This window comes from Prionailurus viverrinus, chromosome D1 (genome assembly GCF_022837055.1).
Source record: "Prionailurus viverrinus isolate Anna chromosome D1, UM_Priviv_1.0, whole genome shotgun sequence".
NCBI lineage: Eukaryota > Metazoa > Chordata > Mammalia > Carnivora > Felidae > Prionailurus > Prionailurus viverrinus.
Genome location: NC_062570.1, coordinates 58,257,925 through 58,281,603, shown reverse-complemented (window position 1 = coordinate 58,281,603; position 23,679 = coordinate 58,257,925). Strand labels below are relative to the sequence as shown.

The following is a 23,679-nucleotide window of genomic DNA, read 5'->3' as shown; positions in this document are numbered from 1 at the left end:
TAATTTAATCAGCAGATGTTTACTGACCACCCACAATGTGCCAGAGTATGGTAGGTGTTGGGATGTAGCAGTTTCCTGTCTTCATGGAGCTTATATTCTTAGCAAAATAGACAGGCCAATTAAGCATATAACTACTTAATTAATTGTGATAAATGCCCCAAAAGAGATTCTGGGTGCTATGTGAGTGTATAACAGCAGGATCCAGGTACATCTGAGCAGTAAGGAAAGTTTTCTTGAGGATGTTACATGACTAAGACTTAAAGAATGCTAGAATTCAGACAGACAGAGAGAGTATGTGCAAAGGCCTTGAAATGAGAACACGTTTGGAGTTCCAGAGGGCCCAGAAGATATTGGGAATGAGAGAAGCAGTGGGACTTGAACCAAGGGAGAATGTGCAGAGAAATGTGGGGATGAGACTTGGGGAAATGGTAGGGGATTGGACTTAAATTTCAGGTAACCACAGGTATTTTGAAACAGTTTAGCCCTGGAGGAAGGTAGGAAATTGGACTTAATAAAGGTCAACTGTGGCCTAGAAGTACCATCCAGCAGTTATGGTGGAAGGCCAGACGTTTCTTTCTTTTTAAAAAAATTGAGATATCATTCATATACCATAATATTTGCCCTTTTAAGATGGACAATTGAGTGGTGTTTAGTATATTTACAGAGTTGTGCAGCTATCATCAAAATCTAATTCCAGAACATTTTCTTCTCTGCAAGAAGAAACCCTGTACCCATAAGCAGTCATTCCTCATTCACCCCTCTGCCCATCCCCATGTAATCACTGATCTGCTTTCTGTCTGTATGGATTTGTCTGTTCTGGTCATTTCATGTAAGTAAATCATAAGTATGCAGAGCCAAGTATATTTTTTAACATTTATTTATTTATTTATTTGAGAGAGAGACAGAGAGTGCGCACATGCAAGCACGAGCAGGGGAGGGGCAGAGAGAGTGAGAGAATCCCAAGCAGTCTGTGCACCATCAGCACAGAGCCTGATGTGGGGCTTGAATTCATGAACCATGAGATCATGACCTGAGCTGAAACCAAGAGTTAGATGCTTAACCAACTGAGCCGCCCAGGTGCCCGGAAGCAATGTATTTCTTCTTAAAAAAAAAAAAAAAAAAAAAAATTAATGTTTATTTTTGAGAGGCAGAGAGACAGAGCATGAGTAGGGAGGGGCAGAGAGAGAGGGAGACAGAATCTGAAGCACGCCCCAGGCTCTGAACCGGCAGCATGGAGTCTGATGCGGGGCTCGAACCCACAAACTGAGAAATGATTTGAGCCAAAGTTGGACACTTAACCGACTGAGCCACCCAGTCGCCCCAGAGGCCAAATATTTCTTAAGTGACTTGCCAAAGATCAGACAGCTAGCTATTAAAATGGAAGTTTCAGTATTTAAACCCAGGTTTGTGTGAATCTATAATCTGTTCTCCTAATAGCCATAAAGACTCAGTGCAAAGATGGACTTGGACAGTCAACATATTAAACATAGGAGGAAGAGACTTGGCCAAAGGGAAAACTACAAACAAAAGCAATTTTGAAAGAACTTAGGAAAAAGTTGGCCAGAACACCACTTGCCAGCTGTGTGCTTTAGGCACATGAATTCATCTTTCTGAGCTTTGGTTTCCTCACAGTTAAATGGGGGTAGAAATACCTACCTCACAAATAGTTGTGAGGATTAAGGGAAATGATGTTTGGCATATAGCAGGTGCTCAGCGAATCGTGGGATTATTGATGCCATTATTATTAGCATATGAATTTCATACTAATATAAATTAGTATCATTCTTTTGAGAGGTAGTGTGGTAGAATGGAAGGCATGGACTTTAGATTCACTCAGACTTGGGTTTGAATTCTTGGTGCCTCTTATCAAACCTATAACTTTGGGCAATTTTCCTAAACCTTTGGTTTTTCCTCTATAAAATGGATGCAATTATCTCAATTATGCCTCTATCAGAGGATTAGTATAAAGATGAACTGAAATAGTATATGCAAAGTGCTTACCACAAAGAAGGTACTCAATACATGATGTAACTGCTACTTTAAATATTTGTTGATATAGAAATGTATTCTGTTAATATTTGTAAAACAACTTTCAGTTGCTTTCATGGGCCCCTGACTCACTGTTGTCACCACTCACCCTGGGGTTCTGGGTGTGTGAAGATACTCGTTCCGTATAGATTTCTCCCCATGACTTCAGTTCTCTGTAGCTGCGCAGTCCCCTGGTTCTTGGCTCCTGAGCTCATGGCACAAGTATTTTTGTAACCCACTGCAGCAGCTGTGTCCTCATTCATTCATTCATTCACTAGCGTCACCACCTCCTCTCCCATTTGCTGTGGAGCTATTGCTGCTTTTCATTTGCTGATTGGGAGGGAGTGGGTATTTGTGGATACAGTCCCAAAATAGATTACTTTTATTCTGATAAATAATGCCGAGCATTGAGCATCGAGCATCGCAGGGAAGAGGAATCACATTTCCCAGAGCTGAAAGGGAGAGTTCACGCTACAATTTGAATGTCTTCCAGAAAGTTGTCAACCCTTAATCCTGGCTTTTAGATAATTAAATCCTTTGCTTTTGTAGAGACTCAGAAATCTGAATGATTAAAGTGAGGAAAAATCAGTGTCCTCTAGATCTTTCTTCCCATCCAATTCTTCTGTATGAGGTAACCCACTTAATATATTTTCTTCACTCATTTCTATTCTGTTTGTCACGGTTGGTAGACCTTGGGCCTGGAGGAATCTTAGACTAATCTGCTCCAGCTTCACAGAGGGGAAGTACTGGCCAAGTTGTGATGGCTGGTGGCTGGAGCTCCTGTCTCCCAAGGCTCCCCATTGCCTACCTGCTTTTTATGCTGGCTAATATTAGGTTAAGCATATTGTGCACATAATTACAAAGTCTTTTAATATCTGGTTTAATTGCAGTTTTAAGGATTGCCTATGCATTTTGCCTTTCCTTCCATCAATTCATATCCTTTCCAATCTTCATGACCTCACATTCTCTGAGAGACTTTTCCTAAATTTGATCACCCCCAGCCCAATTTCTTAAGCACTAACACATATGAGAGAGGATATAGATGGTGGGAAAATTATGGACTTTAGAGCCAGAGAATTCTAAGATCCTATGCTAGTTCTGATAGTGGCTGTTTGACTTTGGGTAGATTACTTAACATCCATTTCTTCAACTGTAAAATGAGGTAATAATACTTATTCTGATTCAGATGCATGATAGGTACTCAACAAAATAGATGTGGGTGCTTAATAAATGGCATTCATTCACTTTCTAATCATTTATTTATTCACAAAAACAAACCTTGACTGAAAGTCTACAACGTGCCTGAGAAGAATACAAGACCTCTGCCCCTGAGGAGCTCTTAGTTTAGCATAGTGGTGTATGGGTGAATCTTCTGGGGAGAATGTTCATGACTTTGAGCAGATTCTCAGTGTCTGTATCACCCCAAACGCTAAGGACTTCTGCTGGCCATCTCCACCTGAATTTCCTGCCAGAGGTGCTTATTATTCGTATCGTGTATTTTGTCTTAAATCATATAATGCTTGTGGTATATTGCTTAGCTGTTTATTTTTATTTTATTTTATTTTTTAAGGCTTATTTATTTTTGAGAGAGAGAGTGCAAGAGGGGGAGGGGCAGAGAGAGAGAGGGAGACCGGATCCCAGGTAGGCTCTGCACTGACTGCAGCCAGCTGGATGCCAGGCTCAAAGTCATGAACCATGAGATCCTGACCTGAGCCAAAGTCAGACAGAAGCTCAACCAACCAAGCCACCCAGGTGCCCACTTAGCTGTTTAATATAGATGTATGTCTGTATCTCCAGCCATTCAAACTCCTACAGGACAGGGATTGTGCTTACGCTTTTTTAGCAGCTCTGTTGAGGTACAATTCATATACCATACAATTCACCCATTTAAAGTGTACAATTCAATGACTTAATATATTCAGAGTATGGGGTGCCTGGCTGGCTCATCCAGTAGAGTATGGAAGAGCATGTGTTCAAGCCCTACATTGGGCTTAGAGATTACTTTAAAACACACACACACACACACACACACACACACACACACACACACACAGTGTGCATCCTTCACTACAATCTATTTTAGAACATTTTGGTCACCCCAAAAAGAAACCCCATATCCCTTAGGTGTCATCCCCACCATCTCAGACTCTAGCTGTAGGCAACCACTAATCTACTTTCTTTCTCAATAGGTTTGCCTGTTTTGGGTATTTCATATAAATGGAGTCATACAATATCTGGCTCTTTGTGACTGGCTTCTTTCACTTAGTGTAATATTTTCAAAGTCTGTCTATGTTGTTACATTTTCTTTTTATATTCCCTTTAATACTTAGCACAGTAGTTGGCATATAACAGCCTTTTAAAAAATAAAATTTATTTTATTATATTAAAAAAACTATTTTTTTGTTGTTTATTTTGAGAGAGAGAGAGAGTGTGTAAGCAGGGGAGGGGCAGAGAGAGAGGGAGAGAGAGAATCCCAAGCAGGCTCTGTGCTGTCAGCACAAAGCTTGATACCCGGCTCGATCTCACGAGTCATGAGATCATGACCTGAGCTAAGATCAAGAGTCGGAAGCTTAACCAACTGAGCCATCCAGACCCCAAAATAAAATTTATTTTATTTTAGTTTTAGAATTATTTTATTTTAGTTTTAGAATTACAGAAAAGTTGCAACGATAGTACAGAGAATTTCCACATACCACAATCCAGTTTTGACTATTATTATCTTACACTTTTCATAAATTAATCAACTGATATTGATATATTATTAACTAAAGTCCATATTTTTTCCTATTTCTTTCATTTTTTTAAATCTAATGTCATTTTTCTGTTCCAGGATTCCATCCAGGATATTATATTACATTTAGTCATTACATTTAGTCATCATGTCTCCTTAGGCTTCTCTTATCTGTGACAGTTTCTCAGACTTTCTTTGTGTAATAGGTTTTTAACATGTACATGTTGAAGGGATTTAAATTGTTACCCGTAGAGGACAGGACTGTCTCTTTACATTAGAGAGTCTTAGGACATTTAGTATTTATTATCTAGTTACTTTATAAAAAGACCTCTATGTTAAACACTCCCGTAGTAAAGTTATACCACTGATCTTTCTTTTTTTTTTTTTTTTTTCAACGTTTATTTATTTTTGGGACAGAGAGAGACAGAGCATGAACGGGCAAGGGGCAGAGAGAGAAGGAGACACAGAATCGGAAACAGGCTCCAGGTTCTGAGCCATCAGCCCAGAGCCTGACACGGGGCTTGAACTCACAGACCTGCGAGATCGTGACCTGGCTGAAGTCGGACGCTTAGCCGACTGCGCCACCCAGGCGCCCCTACCACTGATCTTTCAAATGGATGCCAGTAGGGCAGAGTGAGCTTGAAATAACTGGGGAGGGTGGAAACTCAGGGAAGTTGCCACTGCTACTGTCTCCTGTCATTGTTTTGTTGATATTGGCATTTATTATTATTATTATTATTATTATTATTATTATTGAGACTATGCTGTACCAGAGGCATAGCCTCTGGAGTAAAACAGTAAAACAGTGAGACAGCCTCAGCTGTCTCACCTGTAAAATTGCCTTGCAGTGCGTTGAAAATTAAGGAAGAATTAAGAAAGTCCCTTGCATGGTACCTGTGCTTGGCAGATGCGTAGTTGTTGATTGATGTTAGAAAAAAAATAGATTAAATTGGAAAGGGAAAATAAGGTTAAAAAAAAAAAAAGAGCAGCATGGAAAGAGAACTTCTGGGTTTTTTGTTTTGTTTTGGTTTGGTTTTTTTAGCATTTCCTATAGTGGGTGGAATAAGAAAGAAGATGACTTTGGTTTGCCTACATATTTGTTGTCAACTGAAGGACATTATCTTTGCTAGACAAGAGCCTTTGGGTTCTTTTTGGTTTGTGTGCTTTGAGTTTCTAGCCTCTTTTTGAAGAAGTCCTTGGAAGGCTATGAATGGTTAAGGTTGTCCTAACATGGCTATTTTGCTGTAGGTGCTGTGTCCAAGGAATGATACCATTTTTAAGCAAGTCTTTTCTCTCTTAAGGTAAGGATATTAATAACAGTGGTTAAATATAGCCAATATTTGTACTCGCCTAGGGTTCACCCATCATTTGTCTTTCATCATCTCCACTTGTGTGTCTGCTAAACATCTCAAGTATTAACTCTCCTGCCATCTTTCTCTTTCCCCATTCTCAGTAAATGACAACTCCATTCATGTAGTTGCCCAGGCCAAAGTTCTTGCAGTCAGTCTTGACACTGTTATTTTTCTCACTGTACATCCAATTCTTTAACAAATCCTCTCAGCTCTACTTATGAAATATATACAGAATCAGACCATTTCTCACCTCCAGTTTCAGGTCTCATGCTTTCTGTTTTGCTAAACTACTAGGGACCAGTTCCTTCTAATCTTCTTTATTACCATCATCCTGCGTCCTAACTGTTCCTCCTCCTTTTTGATTTTAGCATGAAGGATAGAAGACAAAACTTAGTTTGTATTTGACAAAACTTAGTTTTGTCTTCTAATCGGAGTGGCCCATTTATTTATTAATGTTTTTTATTTATTTTGATAGAGGAAGAGAGAGAGAGAGAGAGAGAGAGAGAGAGAGAGAGAGAGAATCCCAAGCAGGCTCCGAGCTGTCAGTGCAGAACCCGATGTGGGGCTTGAACTTATGACCAGTGAAATCATGACCTGAGCCAAACTCGAATCGGAGGCTTAACCAGCTGAGCCACCCAGGTGCCCCCAGAGTGGTTCTTTTTAAAATCAAGTTTCTCTCTCAGAACTCTCCAACGGTATCCCATCTTACTCAAAATAAAATCTACACCCCACCATATCCTGCAAGGCTTTACATAATCTGTTCCCTCATCCGCATACTACTACTTACTCAGTTTTAGCCATACTGGTGGCTCCCTTTCTAGTCCTTGATGATCTAAGCACTCTCCTACCCCAGGATCTTTGCCCATTCTTCCCTTAGATATCCATATGGCTTGACCCCCTTACCTTATTCAGGTTTGTGCCCAGATGTCATCTTATCAGAGAGGTCTACAATGACTACCCTATGTAAAATAGCTCCCTCCACCCCTGTCAGACTTTATTTCCTACCTTGCTTTGTTTTTCTTCATTGCAGGTATCACCACCTGACACATTTTATATATATGTATGTGTGCAGATACCAGATATTTAAATTGTCTTCCCTATCTGTCCCCTAGAATATAAGCATCATGTAGATAAGGATTTTGTTAGTGTTGTTTCCTGCTGTATCCTTAGAGCCTAGAATGGTGTCTTGCACATAGTAGGCATTTAATAAATATTTGTTTAATGAACGAATAGATCCTTATAGTGATCTCGTGAAACAGGTCATATTATCTTAATTTTATACATAAATAACTTAGGTACAGAGAGGTAAATTAATTGCTCTAAGATGACATAGCTAATATGTTGTTGGAGTTAGGATTCAAACCCAAGTTCTTTTTTCACTGCCTTGCATATATAGTTTGCTACCTCCCATCTTCTCTAGATGATAATGAATGGCATTTGGTGGTTTATTTCTCTATTCAGTAGAGATATTCACTGAGTGTTTTATGTGTGGCGGCCATATAATATAAAACAATGAATTGTATATCTCCCTGGACCACATGACAGTCATGAGCCTGAATGATTTCTTTAATCCTTTACATTTATTGAGGCCTCTCTCCTATTATTCCCTTTCCATCGTAATCTATTTTTCCATCATTAATCAGTCAACTCTTCAATAAGTAGTTACTATAGAACCATTTTACATGTTCTCTCTAATCTTTACAAAAACATGACAGGACAAATATAAATATTGTCATTTTACAAAAGAGGAAACTGGCTCAGAGACTTTAAGATAGATTTTCAATCTCATGGGATTATACTATTATTATCTGCATTTTAAAGAGGAGATAACTGAGTTACAGAGATCTAAAAGAACTTGTTGAAGGTCACAGTTTGAACATGGTAGAGTCAGCATTTAATCACAGATCTGCTTGTCTCCCAACTTGTTCCTCAATTTAGTTTCAAAATTTCGCAGGATGCTGAACCTGATAACCTAGTGAGCTGACAGAGCCGGATTATTCTCTTCCATGTTCTTTGGTTTCTGTATTCAGTCTGCAGTCGTTGCTGTCCTTTCCTCTCCTCTCCCTGGGCATGTTCTAATAATGCAAGACTACCACCTCACTAGTTCTTTTGCCTCAGTCTCACCTCTTCCCATTCATTGCTCACCTGCTGCCAAGGTTAACTTTCCAAAGCTTAAACTTGATCGTGTCACTCCTGTGCTTAAACTTGGCAAAGAGCTTCCCACTGCCTATATAAAGACCAAACTCCTTATCACAGCGTACGAGGTTCTTCCTCACCTGGCCCAGGAGAACCTCTTTCACCAACTCCCCTTTTCCCTGCTGCTTAAGTTCTTCCCATATCCAGCTGCTTGCTCTTCCCCAAACATACCACTTTCATACCCCTCCCTGGAATGCTTTTCCTTAAGGCTAAATAGTTGAGAACAGTTCTTCATTTTTAAAACTCCAGTCAAACAGTTTTACCCCCCTAGCAGAAATGACCACATTTTCCTTCATGTTCCACCAAATCTTGTATAAGTTTTCATTCTGGATCAGCAATGTATTGTGGCTCACATTTATTTACATGTCTCTCTCCCAACTAGACTATAGAGAGAGGCATTTTACTTATTTTTATACCCTCAGGATGTCTGGCACACAATAGGCACTTAATAATGTTTGTGGAAAGACGGGAAGGAGGGAATAAGGGAATTTCTAGCATTGACTTATCCTTAATGAGAGGCATACACGTTTTGGTAATGGTATAGATTAAATGTGGGTATCTAATTTTATTCAGCATACTCTTTCCCTCTTTTTAGATTCAGAACTTCAGGAGAAAATCCCATCTGTTCTGCAGGTATGTGGTTATTTCCTGATATAGTCTGCCTGCTTTAAGTGACCCTCTAATGATCTGTAATAATTTTGTCTAGAAAGATTCCTAACATATCTTCGAGAAGAGTGGCTGGGACCACATTCCACCCCTCACGTGGAATTGGGCAATGGGCAAGAATCTAAAGTAGTGGTTAAGAGCAAGAGCTCTATAGGAAGTTTGGATTCCAGCTCTACTGCATACTTACTCTGTGACCTTTGGCTACCTCGCCATAGCTTGCTTTCCTCACTTAAAACAATGAGGATAATTATAGTACAAGCTACTGTGAATTATTTGAAGATTCAATGAGATAAAATACCTAAAATTAATTATTGTAATTGTAATTGCTACTATTTCAGACCTGTATTTCATGTCTATCATCTACCAGGCAAGGGCTTTTCTTACAGTATTTTGTCCAAAATAAATGTCCATTCAATCTGATTAACTCAATAAATTTCAATATGCTTCAACCCAATTACTTTCCCTTTTTACTTTGTCTATTATGTGAGAAGTTTCAAAGTAGTTGTTTGATTTTAATGACATCTGTCATCTGCCTAAAGAGTCAGAGGCAAAGGAAAGGGAGAAAAGAAGGGAACTAATGTTTACTGAGCGCCTCACATATGTCAGGCAGTACATGAAGAGGTTTTACATCTATTATTTTTTTTCAGAAGATGGCAGCAGTTATGTAGAGCATCACCATTTCTACCAGCCCCACTGCCCAGCATCTCAATATATGGGCTTATTTTTATTTATTCATTCTCTCAACAAATATTTATTGTACCAAGATGTGTTTCAGGTGCTGGGATACAACGTTGAGAGGAGACAGTCCTTGCCATTTGGAAAGCTTACAGTCTTGAAAGAATTTTTTCCCTAAGAACATACAGTGAACACTTTTCTACCCACCAATTATTTATTTATTTTTAATTATTATTCATCTATTTGAAGAGAGACAGTGTGAGCAGGAGAGGGGCAGAGAGAGAGGGAGACACAGAATCTGAAGCAGGCTCCAGGCTCTGAGCTGTCAGCACAGAGTCCAACGTGGGGCTCAAACCCATGAACAGTGAGATCATGACCTGAGCCGAAGTCGGACACTTAACCGACTGAGTCACCCAGGTGCCTCTCTACCCATCATTTAGAATAATTTGTTGTTAACATTTTGCTTTCTCTATCAGGCATCAAGACACTTCACTCTTAAACAGCTCAGCATTTCTAGAAATAAAGACATTCTCTACATTCTGTTAAAGAACTGCAATACTATCATCTTACTTAGGAAAATTAATAGTAATGCTCCCATATCATCTAATACTCTATCCATTTCCGTAATTACCTGCAAAATGTCTTTTCTGGGCATTGTTTATAACCAAAAGCCTGTGAAATTTCCCACTTTGTATTTCACTGTTATGTCACTTTTAATCTAGAGCAGTTCTACCACTTTTTTTTATTTCTCTCTAATAGTAACATTAAAAAAAATAATTTATTGTCAAGTTAGCTAACATACAGTGTATACAGTGTGCTTTTGGCTACGGAGTAGAGTCCCATGATTCATCACTTACATAACAGTAACTTTTTGACTAGGTCAGACCATCTGTCTTATAGAATGTCCTCCCTTCTTGATTTGTCTGATTGTTTCCTACTGGTGTTGTAGAACATGTTCTGTCTCCTTCCTACAACTTGGAAGTTAGCTCTAAAAGCTTGACAAGATTTAAATTAAACCATTTAAGCAAGAAAATTTCATAACAGATGCCCTGAACTTCATTTTTAAAAAAATGTTTATTTATTTTTGAGAGAGAGTACAAATGGGGGAGGGGTAGAGAGAGAAGAAGACAGAATATCTGAAGCAGGTTCCCTGCTGACAGCAGAGAGATGGATGCAGGACTAGAACTCATGAACCAACCATGAGATCATGACCTGAGCCCAAGTCGGACGCTTAACCAACTGAGCCACCCAGGTGCCCCGATTCAGGTGCCCTGAACTTCATATGGCATCCTATCAGGAGATTAAAAAAAATAACTAAGAATATCTAATTATAAAATTGAAAGACATGCATTTAAAGAATATGGGAAATAAACATACATATACACAAGAAGAAGCTGAAGTAGACAGAAAATAAAAATACTATTCAGAAATTATTGTTTAACATTTTGTTGTGTATCCTAACAGGTCTTTTTCTAGGCGTTTATATCTCTTTCTCCATAGATAGATACATACATACATAAGTAGGTGGATAGAGAGATGGATTTTGTTTGTTTTGCAGTGATGGGAACAAATGATGTAATGTTTTATAATCTTTTTTTTTTTCTTAATCCATAGTGAATATGTCTCTACTACCTTGAAGATATAAGTATAGTTATTTTGAATGTACTGCCTTATATTGGACAGTTCGAAGGGGAAGATTTTGTTTTTTAATTTTTTTTAACGTTTATTTATTTTTTTTCAACTTTTTTTTTTTTTTTGGGGGGGGGGACAGAGAGAGACAGAGCATGAATGGGGGAGGGGCAGAGAGAGAGGGAGACACAGAATCAGAAACAGGCTCCAGGCTCCGAGCCATCAGCCCAGAGCCTGACGCGGGGCTCGAACTCACGGACCGCGAGATCGTGACCTGGCTGAAGTCGGACGCTTAACTGACTGCGCCACCCAGGCGCCCCTACGTTTATTTATTTTTGAGAGAGAGACAGATCGTGAGTGGGGCACGGGCAGAGAGAGGAGTAGGCACAGAATCCGAAGCAGGCTCCAGGCTCTAAGCTGTCAACACAAAGCCTGGAGGCAGGGCCTGAACCCACAAGCAGCAAGATCATGACCTGAGCCAAAGTCAGGATGCTCAACTGACTGAGCTACCCAGGTACCTGAAGGGAAGATTTTGAGTCTGGCTTTGAACATGTTGAATTGGAGTGTCTATGGGGAGGATAGTAGCCCATTGGATACATTGATACTGAATTCAAATTATAGGTCTGGATTGAAACTGTACATTTGGAAACCATCATATTCTCAATGTTAATTGAAGTCATGACAGTGAATGGGATGATGTGAGGAGAACAAGTGGAGAAAAGGCCCAAGAATCAGGCCCTTAGGAACTCCAACATTTAAAAACTGGGTAGAGGGTGAAAGAGATGGCTAATGAGGTTGAAAAAAGGAGGCCAAACTGGTAGGAGAAAACCAGCATAGTATAATTTCATGTCAGACACAAGGAGAATGTTTCAAGAAGGAAAGAGTGGTCAACTATGTTGGAGTTAGCACTGGGTGCTGCTGAGAGATCATGAAAGATAAGACCCTAACATTCTTTGTCTTTAGCAACATGGAGGTCACTGGTGATCTTAGGAAAACAGTGTGTTGTGTAGGTGGGGTGGGGCTAGTTGTGGAAGTCAACTGTGAGTTGACAAGTGAATAGGGGTTGGAGAGCTAGAGAGGGCTGTTACAATGTTTTTATGACCTCTGAGCAGGAGCAGAGAGAATTAGAAGGAGGTGGAGAGGAATGTGGGGTCCAGGAAAGGTGTTGTGTTTGTTTTTTTAACGTGTTTTTTTTCTCTTTTACACTTTTTATTTTGAAGGATTAAAAAAATACGGAAGAGGGAAAAAAAATATATCACATAAACCCAGATTGGGCAATTACTAACATTTTGCTAGATGTTCATTTTATTTTGTTTCGTTTTGTTTTAAAAAGAGATTATGATCAAATGCACTTATTTCCTAGCTTTGGTCTCTTCTCTTACCTGTCAATTAGAGGCAAAATTCATTTTGAACTGGTATGTGTTCTGAGTAAAGTTTTTTTTTTTTATTACAATTAAAATTATTAACTAAGAATTGTAAATGCACTTATACGGATGCGTAGGATAAAAGTAAATATAAACTGTACAAAAAGGTGTATGATGAAAAGTTGAATTTTCTATTTCCCAGTCTTACTTCCCAGTGGTATCTACTGATCACAATTTCTTATATATTTTTCAAGTTGTGTTCATATAAGAGCATATATATTTTACATGTGTATAATTGTGTCTTAATGCTGGATTGGTTGTTCTTAGTTTTTGCTATTTCAAAAAAATGCTGCAGCAACAATCTTTATACTTCTTTGTGAACTTGTTCCTGTACATTTGTAAGATAAATTCCTGGAATTGAAATTGCTGAGTCAATGGATTGTGATTAAAATTTTTGGTAAGTATCATCAGATTGCCCTTCAGAGAAGTTGTATTAATTTACATTTCTATTCTCTGGTCAAAACTGGGTTTAAAAAAATCTTATTTTTTTGATAGTAAAAAATTATGTCTCATAATTTACATTTCTTGAGAGAGTTTATCATCTTTCCATATTTTTATTGTCTATTTGTATTTCTTTCCTTATGGACTGCCTGTCTATATTTTTTGCCCATTTTTTTATTGGATTGTTTGCTTTTTCATTTTACATAGTTTTAATATATTAAGGAAATTAGCATTTTTCTGTCATCTCTGCTTTGCATTGCCTCTAGTTATCTGTTTCTTTTTGTGTTTTTTGTTGGAAAGAAGTTTTACGTTTTTATATACCTAAGTTTATTAATCTTTGATTTCTAGATTTTGATACTTGCTTAGAAAGATATCTGTTCCAGGATTAGTTTAATCTTCATGTTATCTTCTGGTATTTTTCCCCCTTTATATATGTAACCCATGTGGAATTAGAAGTGAGTAGGGATGCAGTCCCACACCCCCCCAAAAAAATGGGTAGTCAGTTGTTTCAACATTTATCGAAACATCCATTTATTGAAAAATCCATAGGTTGAAACTCATATACTAAGTTTCCATATAGATCTGGGATTATTTTAACTTTGTTCCATTGATTTGTCTGTATATTTGATGCCACTACTAACCCTTCTTAATACTACTGGTTACTATAGTTTTATAGTATATTTTAGTATTTGAAAGGTACTTAAATCTGAGGATTTGGGGGGTTTTATTTTGTTTTTAAAGCTAGGATCAAATAGGGCATGTTAAAATCTATTGAAAAAGATCCTGTAGGGATCCTTTTGAGTAAACATAATTTACTCAAACAGTTTTCTATTTAGAGAAATTTAAGCTGTCTCTAGGATTTTTGTTGTTGTTATTGTTCTACTACTTAATTTTATTTATTTATTTATTTATCTATTTAAAATTTACATCCAAATTAGTTAGCATATAGTGCAACAAAGATTTCAGGAGTAGATTCCTTAGTGCCCCTTACCCATTTAGCCCTTCCCCCCTCCCACAACCCCTCTAGTAACCCTCAGTTTGTTTTCCATATTTAAGAGTCTCTTATGTTTTGTCCCCTCCCTGTTTTTATATTATTTTTGCTCCCCTTCCCTTATGTTCATCTGTTTTGTCTCTTAAAGTCCTCATATGAGTGAAGTCATATGATATTTGTCTTTCTCTGACTAATTTCACTTAGCATAATACCCTCCAGTTCCATCCACGTAGTTGCAGAAGGCAAGATTTCATTCTTTTTGATTGCCGAGTAATACTCCATTGTATATATATACCACATCTTCTTTATCCATTCATCCATCGATGGACATTTGGGCTCGTTCCATACTTTGGCTATTGTTGATAATGCTGCTGTAAACATTGGGGTGCATGTGTCCCTTCAAAATAGCACACCTGTATCCCTTGGATAAATACCTGGTAGTGCAATTGCTGGGTCATAGGATAGTTCTATTTTTAGTTTTTTGAGGAACCTCCATACTGTTTTCCAGAGTGGCTGCACCAGCTTGCATTCCCATAGGATTTTTCAATGTAAAGAACACTATGATAAACATCCATGTACATCAGTATTTGTATTCTTGTCTGATTATTAACTTAGAATCCTTTTTTTTTCAAGAATTTTTAATGTTTATTTATTTTTGAGAGAGAGAGAGAGAGAGAGACAGAGAGAGAGAGAGAGAGACAGAGAGAGACAGAGCTCGAGCGGGGAAGGGCCAGAGAGAGAGGAAGACACAGAATCTGAAGCAGGCTCCAGGCCTCGAACTGTCAGCACAGAGCCCGATGTGGGGCTTGAACTCATGAACCGCGAGGTCATGACCTGAGCCAAAGTTGGACACTTAACGGACTCAGCCACCCAGGCGCCCCTTAGAATACATTTCTAAAAGTCAAACTGGTTGGATCAAAGGAAGTGTGCATTCTTTTTTTTAATGTTTACTTATTTATTTTGAGAGAGAATGAGAGCGGGGGAGGGGCAGAGAGAGAGAAAGGAGAGAATCCCAAGCAGGCTCTGTGCTGCCAGAGGCCATCACAGGGCTTGAACCCATGAACCATGAGATTATGACCCAAGCTGAAATCTAGAGTCGAATGCTTAACCAAGTGAGCCACCCAGGTGCCCCAGGAAATGCACATTTTACAGCTATTGATGTGCATTACCAAATTGGTCTCCAGAAAGATTGTGCTATTTTATACTTATTTGGTATTTGAGAATCCACTTTTTTTACACTCATCAACGTTGAATGCTACTATTTTTTTTTTTTTTTAATATTTGGAAATATTATGGGGTGCCTGGGTGGCTCAGTTTGGTAAGTGTCTGACTTCGGCTCAGGTCATGATCTCATGGCTCATGAGTTCAAGCCCCATGTCAGGCTCTGTAGTGACAGCTCAGAGCCTGGATCCTGCTTCGGAGTCTGTGTCTGCCTCTCTCTCTGTTCTTTCCCAATTCACACTCTGTCTCTGTGTTTCCCAAAAATGAATAAACGTTAAAAAAAATTTTGTTAATATTTGGTAATATTATAAGTTAAAAAATGTTATCCTTTGTATTTGTAGTTTGCATGTCTTTGATTACTAGTTGGTTGACTGTATTTTCATATATTTACCTGCCATTTGTCTTTTCCTTTGCCCATTTTATAATTGTTGTCAGCGAATCCTAGTGCCTAGAAGGCCCAGAGAAGCTCACCAATGCTGGCATGCCAAGATAATTCTACTTGAAAGGACATAGTTTTGTTGACATTTTTCACGAGTTCTTTGAGATATCCTTAACGTCAGAAATTCCAAGATTGAATTATAACGATTTTCAGAAAAGAGTGGGGAGCAGTGCCCTATTCTTACCTTTACCCGTCATTCTCTCTGTGGGCTTGGGTACCATCCCAGCTGATCTCTCCAAGAGATGGGCATGGTTGTAGTGATTGTCTTTTTCTTACTGATTTAAACGTACATAGAGAGGTAGAAGTAAATACATAAAAAGAAATCTAAGGAGCTTAAATAAAGAGAACTCAGAGTCCTCTCATTACAGCATGAGCAAAAAGATGGAATCAGAGAAACCTGGCACATTCAAATCCAGGTAGTTCAGTGTACTATAATTAGAAAAACTGGAAAAGTTTTTCATTGTAGTTTGTCTTGGTAAAATATCTTAAAAACCTTTAAAAAAAAAAAAAGAGCAATTTCTGAGCACATACTATTTGTCAGGTGCTGGGGTATACCTGCCCTTGTGTTGTGTAAGGATCTGAATGGAGAGAATATCCTGTAATTAATCCTGACTGGGGCTACCCCAGTAATTTTCTCTTTCTCTCCAGCATAGTCCTGCTAAAATTACTTGTGCTAATTTTGAAAGAGAAATAAGTAAAATGCATTGTTTACCCCATCCTAGATTAATGGGTTTAGTTTTCAGTTTAATAAGCAAGGACACTGAAGGACAGTCACGCTGGCATATATAAAGTAAAGGGATGTGATGTGGGAGAAGTCAATACTGATTACATCCTATAATTGTGCTAATTGAAAGATCTTCAGAGCCTCCTTTTGAAACCCTGGGGTTCTGTGTCTTCAGTGAAAAGAGTTGCCTTTCCTCTTAGGAGGCTGCAATGTTAATGTGACAGCAGGAAAGCCAGTTTGATGACTAGGAGCAGGGGAAGAATTCAGTTGAACTTATTAGAAATCAGAGGCTTTCAAACTGGTACATTTTATAACGTAAACAACTGGCTCATTAAGCTGTTTAAACACTGGTAATTTGACCAAAACCTTTCATTTAAGGGGGAAAATGGTTAATTTAACAGTAGCTTGAACCAGCTTTTTAATTAACCAGCTGCTCTAATTATAGGAATTGCCCTAAACTGAATTTGAAAATGCTTATTCGCCAAGGAATTCCAGCGGATGAGAGGCTGAGGCAGGCAGTGTGGCGCTTTCGCCTAAGATGTGTCACCATCTCAAAGATCACCTTTTTGAAACCAGGGGGGGGGTGGTGGTGGCGGTGATTCAGTTTCTGTGTACTTAAAGATGGTGGTTGCAATCTGAGTTTTCTTCTTTATTTACACAGGACGTTTCACTATAAAGCGGAAGTATCCAAGAATTATAACCACGAAGTAAATTTGATGGTCTTTGTATGTTTAGGGCAACAGAGTAGGTTCATGGAGATGGTGATATTTGAGCTGGCGCTGGAGGCTGGCTAGGATTTCACTAGTCCGAGAGGTGTAGTCCCGGCAGGGGGGCCGCCCAGCATGGCACAGAGGCACGACAAGTGTGTGGCTTATACAGAATGGCAAGCGTTCTTTCTGTGGCTGAGGAGCAAGCTCTAGAGGATGGAATGGGGGGGGATGTAGATACAGTGAGATCAACAACAACTTAGCCAAGGCTACTGCTTGAATCTCCTAACCTACCCACGTTCTCTTTCCCCACCCCCTTGTCCATACATCAACCAAAGAGATCTTTTAAAAACATACCAGTCATATACTTTCCCTGCTTTAGGCTGTTCAGCTTGAAATCCAAACCCTTCACAAGGCCGAGAGTGGTGTGTTCCCACCCCTGCTCTAGTCTCTGGTATCTTCTGTGCCCTTTTCACTTTGCTTCAGGCACACTGACAGCATTTCTCTTCCTTGAATGTGCCAAGTGGTGTCCTACTTGGCCTGTGCACATGCTGTTCCCTCTCCCTGGAACATTTATCCTCTGTCTTTTGCCTAATAACTTCCTTTCAGGTCTCAATTTGTTTTATTTATTTTTTTGAATAGATAATATGTGTATATCTTTATCTACAATAAAGATACAAAAGAATATAAAATAAACAGTAAGTCTCCCACTCCTCCTGCTTTCTAATCACTTCCCATCCTTGTGGATAACCACTATTTTCCTTTGAATTCCGGTCTCAGTTCACATGTCATTTTTTTCAGAGAGGGCTTCTCTGATCTTCCAGTCTAAAATAGATCCACCGGTTGTATGGCCATAGCCTTCTGTGCTTTTTTTTTTTCAGTATCACAATTTGTAATTTTATATTTATTTTGTGACTATTCCGTTAATGATTCCCTCCTCCCACTAGACAGTAAGCTTCATACTACAGCTCTGGAACCTGAAGACTCAAAGGGTCAAAGGTCTTAGATTCAGAGAGACAGAATTGGGATAGTAGCCAAGAAGATACCTCAGTTGTGTTCAGTACTCCTTTGGAACCTCTGTCAAAAATACCTCCTTCTTCCTTGAATGGTAAATTCTTGCTCCTCTTTAAAGAATGCATCTGTTACCTCTTCTGAACCTATTCCCATTACCCTCCCCTACTCCCACCACCTCCCCCCACCGAGGCAGATTCATTGTTCCTTCCTCTAGGCGCTCACTACCTTGTTCTCATCTCTATTAAAGTAATTTGTGCACCATAAGGTAATTATCTGCTTTCCTATCATCTTTCCCTAGTACCCATTGAGTGTCTCCAGGGAAAGGGGCATATTCTAGTCATCTTTGTCCCAGTGTCTATACAGTTTTTGGCATGTACTAGTAAATGTGGAGTAATGCATATCATGGAAGGGACTCATGATATCTAGGGTTTGTCTTGGTGAAATAGTGTGGGTTGTAAATGCAGGATTGGCTCTGAAGCCAATCTCTGATTGGCCTGGCATAGAGCAGACCTGCTTGGAAGTCCATTTTAGAAAAGAGAAGCCTAAGAAACATTTCACTACTTCACACCATTTTCTTTTTAACCTCCCTGTAGAATGGTGGCCCTGGGGAAGATGAGGGCAGGACCACAGGAACTAGAAGGAAAGGGAGCAGAACCTAGGTCTAACACTTCTCCAGAAGGTAGACAGTGAGTAAGAGAGACAGAGAAGAGCTGTGGAGGGCTGGTTCTAGTGAAAGAGTAGAGATAAGAAACTGATATCTGAGCTAGGAAAGATCATATTTAGCCAGAATTTATATTCCAGAAATTCAGACGTTATAATAACCCATCTGAGTACAGGCTGTTCAGTGAGATAGACCTAGGTTTAAATTGCAGTTCTGCCTTTCACTTGCTGGATGACCTTGGCCAATTCACTATATCTTTTGAACTATAGTTTCTTTTTTGTTTTTAATTTTTTTTAACATTTTTTATTTTTTGAGAGAGACAGAGACACAGTGCGAGTTGGGGAGGGGCAGAGAGAGAGGGAGACACAGAATCCGAAGCAGACTCCAGGCTCTGAGCTGTCAGCACAGAGCCAGACGCGGAGCTTGAAGCCACAAACTGCGAGATCATGACGTGAGCTGAAGTTGGCCACTTAACTGACTGAGTCACCCAGACACCCCTCTTTTTTCTTTTTAAATTAAGTTTTTAATTTTAATTCCAATTCCAGGGCTCCTGGGTGGCTTGGTCAGTTGAGCATCTGACTTTGGCTCAGGCCATGATCTCACAGTTCATGAGTTCTAGCCCCGCACTGGGCTCACTACTCTCAGTGCAGAGCCTGTTTCAGATCCTCTGTCCCCCTCTCTCACTGCCCCCGCTCTACTCATGCTTTTTAAAAAATAAATAGTTCCTTGGGGCGCCTGGGTGGCTCAATTGGTTGGGCGTCCGACTTCGGCTCAGGTCATGATCTCACGGTTCGTGGTTCGTGCTCCGCGTCGGGCTCTGTGCTGACAGCTCAGAGCCTGGAGCCTGCTTCAGATTCTGTGTCTCCCTCTCTCTCTGACCCTCCCCCGTTCATGCTCTGTCTCTCTCTGTCTCAAAAATAAATAAACATTAAAAATAAATAAATAAATAAATAAATAATAAATAGTTCCAGTATAGCTACCATACAGTGTTATATTAGTTTTAGGTCTATAGTATCGTAATTCAACAATTCCATACATTACCCTGTGCTCATCATGGTAAGTATACTCTTTAATCCCCATCACCTATTTTACCCCTCCCCCATGCACCTCCCCTCTGATAGCCATCAGTTTGTTCTCTAAAGTTAAAAATCTGTTTGTCTCTCTCTTTTTTTCTTTGCTTATTTGTTTTGTTTCTGAAATTCTACATATGACCAAAATCATATGGTATTTGTCTTTCTCTGACTGACTTATTTCACTTAACATTATACTCCCTAGATCCATCCATGTTGTTGCAAATGGCAGGATTTCATTCTTTTTTTATGGCTGAATAATATTCCTTTGTATATATACACACACTACTTCCTTTCATCTATCAATGGACATTTGGGCTGCTTCCATAATAATGCTGCTATAAACAGGATGGATGTATCTCTTTGCATTAGTGTTTTTTTGTTTTTTTGTTTTTTTTTTTGGTAAATACCCAGAAGTGCAATTATTGGATTGTAGGGTAGTTCTATTTTTAGCTTTATGTAAAAATGTTATTTTATTTTTGAGAGAGTGTGTGGAGGGGAGAGGCAGAGGGAGAGAGAGAAAGAGAAAGAGAGAGAGAGAATCTTAAGCAGGCTCTATCCCCAGTGTGGAGCTTGACGTGGGGCTCTGTCTCACAACTGGGAGATCATGACCTGAGCCAAAATCAAGAGTTGCATGCTTAGCCAACTGAGCCACCCAGGAGCCCCTTATCTTTAACTTTTTTGAGGAACCTCCATACTGTTTTCTACAGTGGCTGCACCAGTTTGCATTCCCACCAACAGCGCAAGAGGGTTCCTTTTTCTCCATATCCTTGCAACACTTGTTTCTCGTTTTTTTGATCTTGGCCATTCTGCTAGGTTTTGACTTGCATTTCCCTGATGATGAGTGATGTTAAACATCTTTTCATGTGTCAAGCTACAGTTTATTTGTAAACAGGGATAAAAATAATTAGGATTCAAGGGCTTCCCTGAAGGTAGATCCAAGTGGTGCATCTCTGGGCCTACCACAATAAATATGTATATGGAGATCCTGGTTTATGCTTAGTATACATACACACTGTTCTGTATCTTAGGTTTTTATTTTTGTTGTTATTCACTTGGCAATGTGTGTTGGAAGTTGTTCTATATTAGCACAAATAAATAGATGGTTTGTAAAACTTTGTGGAAATTTGTGATTGTCCTCTTACCTGGCTATATTTGTCACCCATCTCCTTCTCTGTATGGCCCATATGAGAAACTTTAAAAGGATTATTGCCTGTTGGGGGACAAGAGAAAACAAGAACACTGTGAGAAAGTATTTTGTCCTCCTACCACCAGTGGCTGTAGCAGGAGATAATTTCTCAAGGAAAGATAGGTAGTGGGGATTGGATATAGTCCAGGGCCCAAAAGTTGAGAAAAAAAGGGGTAAACTGAGAGTCAGTCCAGGATTAAGAAGTAGCTCTAGTCCTTTAATCGGTAAGTGGCCTGCTGTCCTCAAATAGTCCCAGTCTTGTGGTGGAAAATTTGTCTCTTCATGTGTGATCTGTCTGCCCTGGAAGAGTTTTGAAACCGGTTTGTCTTATTTTCTGTCTTTTAGGTGGCATTCTGTTGAGCACCAGTCGGCACTACAAGACGAAGCCTACCCATGGCATTGGAAGATATAAGCACCTAGTTAAAGCCCAGGAGGTAAAGGGAACAGGGGTCCATTTTAGAAAAGGACAGTGTACAACTTTTGCCAAGAACTAAAGATCAGACACACACTGGTTGGATAATATTGGAGGTAGAAAGGATGGGGGGTCATCCTTTAGTCGTCTCCAGTTATTTCATTTGGATATTATCTACGGTGGGGCTGCTTCTGCCAGCTCTTGATCTTGTCCATATACCAGGTTATCACAGGGAAACGCAAATGATTTGGCTTCATTACTTGTGGTACTTTAAAAGAGTATCTTCTTAGTACTTATTTCAGTATGGACCTCACATTAAATGATATGCACTTGACTTGAATGGTTTGTGGCAAGTAGAGGCAGATTACATTTTCAGCCAAATAGTTTTATAGTATTTGCAGATTTAAAATATGTTGATGTTCCTTGAATCCATTATCACAGATAACTGGGAGTTAGTTCCAAGCATTCTAAGATTATTTAGCCCATTTCTTAGGATTCCCATAGCAACAGGATTGCTTCAGTGGTGGTTAGATTTCTGTGGATGTGCAGAGGATTTTGTTGGTGAGGTGGACACAACACCGGCCTGAAAGTCAGAAGGTCTGGCTTGAGTCAGGATTCTAGCACTTCCTGTAAACAGTACAGTTAAGAAGGATTTTGCTCTTCTACTTGGGGAGACTTCAACATCACTTTTGGTTCTTTGGTTTATTGTAATGCTTCCATGTAACCCTGAACATCTCCTGCTGCCCCTCTTTCTCCTTGGCAGAGGTCCACACTGTCTTTGGGCCTCAGAAGCCACTAAACTTGCATGTTCTCCTGAGCGTCATCTTTGTAGTAAGGAATTTCAGAGGAACATTGCCACATCTGGCAGCCTCCCAGCAGGGAACAACCCAAATAAATTGTTCATTTGTAGTTTGTAGTGGGAAGAGACCTTAACTGGGAACCAGGAAACTTGTGTTCTAGGCTTGGTTATGCTACTTATTACACCTTCACAACTCTGGATAAGTTAACTTTACCCCTCTGGGCATTGTAGGCCCTGAAATTATATGTAAAATGTTTTCTGTGTGTGATTTTTTTCTGGGAAGAGAGTCCATAGCTTTTTTTTTTTTTTTTTTTTTTTTTTTTTTTTTTTTTATTTTTTTTTTTTCAACGTTTATTTATTTTTGGGACAGAGAGAGACAGAGCATGAATGGGGGAGGGGCAGAGAGAGAGGGAGACACAGAATCGGAAGCAGGCTCCAGGCTCTGAGCCATCAGCCCAGAGCCCGACGCGGGGCTCGAACTCACGGACCGCGAGATCGTGACCTGGCTGAAGTCGGCCGCTTAACCGACTGCGCCACCCAGGCGCCCCAAGAGTCCATAGCTTTTATGAGTCTTCATAAAGGCTGAGGAACGTGATTAGAATTATCTTTAAGACTCTTTCAGCTCTGAGGGAAGCCTGGGTGGCACAGTTGGTTAAATGTCCGACTCTTGATCTTGGCTCAGGTCATGATTCACAGTTCGTGGGTTCAAGCCCCACATCAGGCTCTGCACCATCAGTGCAGAGGCTGCTTGAGATTCTGTCTCTCTTTCTCTCTGTCCCTCCCCCGCTTGTGCTTGCTCTCTCTCTCAAAATAATAAGTAAATTAATTAATTAATTAATTAATTAAATAAATAAACAAACTTTAAAAAATTAAAGAGTCTTTTAGTTCTGATATCATGTAACTCTGGTGTTCTGAAACAATTGTTGAATGTCTGTTATGTGCTAGGCATTGTTGAGGGTGCCTTGCCTATTCAGACTGGGTTGTAATAAAATTTTATAGGATGAATGAACAAGACCTGGTTCATGCTCAGAGGGCTGATAAACCATTAGAGATAAGACACAGATACTTATGCTCCCAAGCAGAAAGCAACAGGTGCTAAAAGGAAGATAACAAGGTGCTATTAAAATTTAAAAGGAGTGACTTACACCCTCTTTGAGTTGTGACACCTTAAAGTAGTTGTTGGAGTTGTTTTATTTTGGGATATCCCTCTTCTAGAAGTCCCACGTAAATTAGTAGGAAATAAAATTCATTCTGTTTGAGCCTGTGTTCTTTGTTTTTTTGTTAATTTCTTGGGATTTTTTTCCTCTAAA

At 39.4% G+C, this 23,679-nt stretch overlaps 1 protein-coding gene across 1 annotated transcript in view; it reads left to right on the top strand.

Annotated features, from left to right (window-relative positions):
- Positions 1 to 23,679, top strand: part of MRPL48 (mitochondrial ribosomal protein L48) — a 62,138-nt gene that overhangs the window by 12,390 nt on the left and 26,069 nt on the right. Inside the window, exons 6-8 of the mRNA XM_047823203.1 lie at positions 6,008 to 6,060; positions 8,903 to 8,940; positions 21,504 to 21,592. Coding sequence (XP_047679159.1) covers positions 6,008 to 6,060; positions 8,903 to 8,940; positions 21,504 to 21,592 — 180 coding nt within the window. The remainder of the gene's footprint in view (positions 1 to 6,007; positions 6,061 to 8,902; positions 8,941 to 21,503; positions 21,593 to 23,679) is intronic.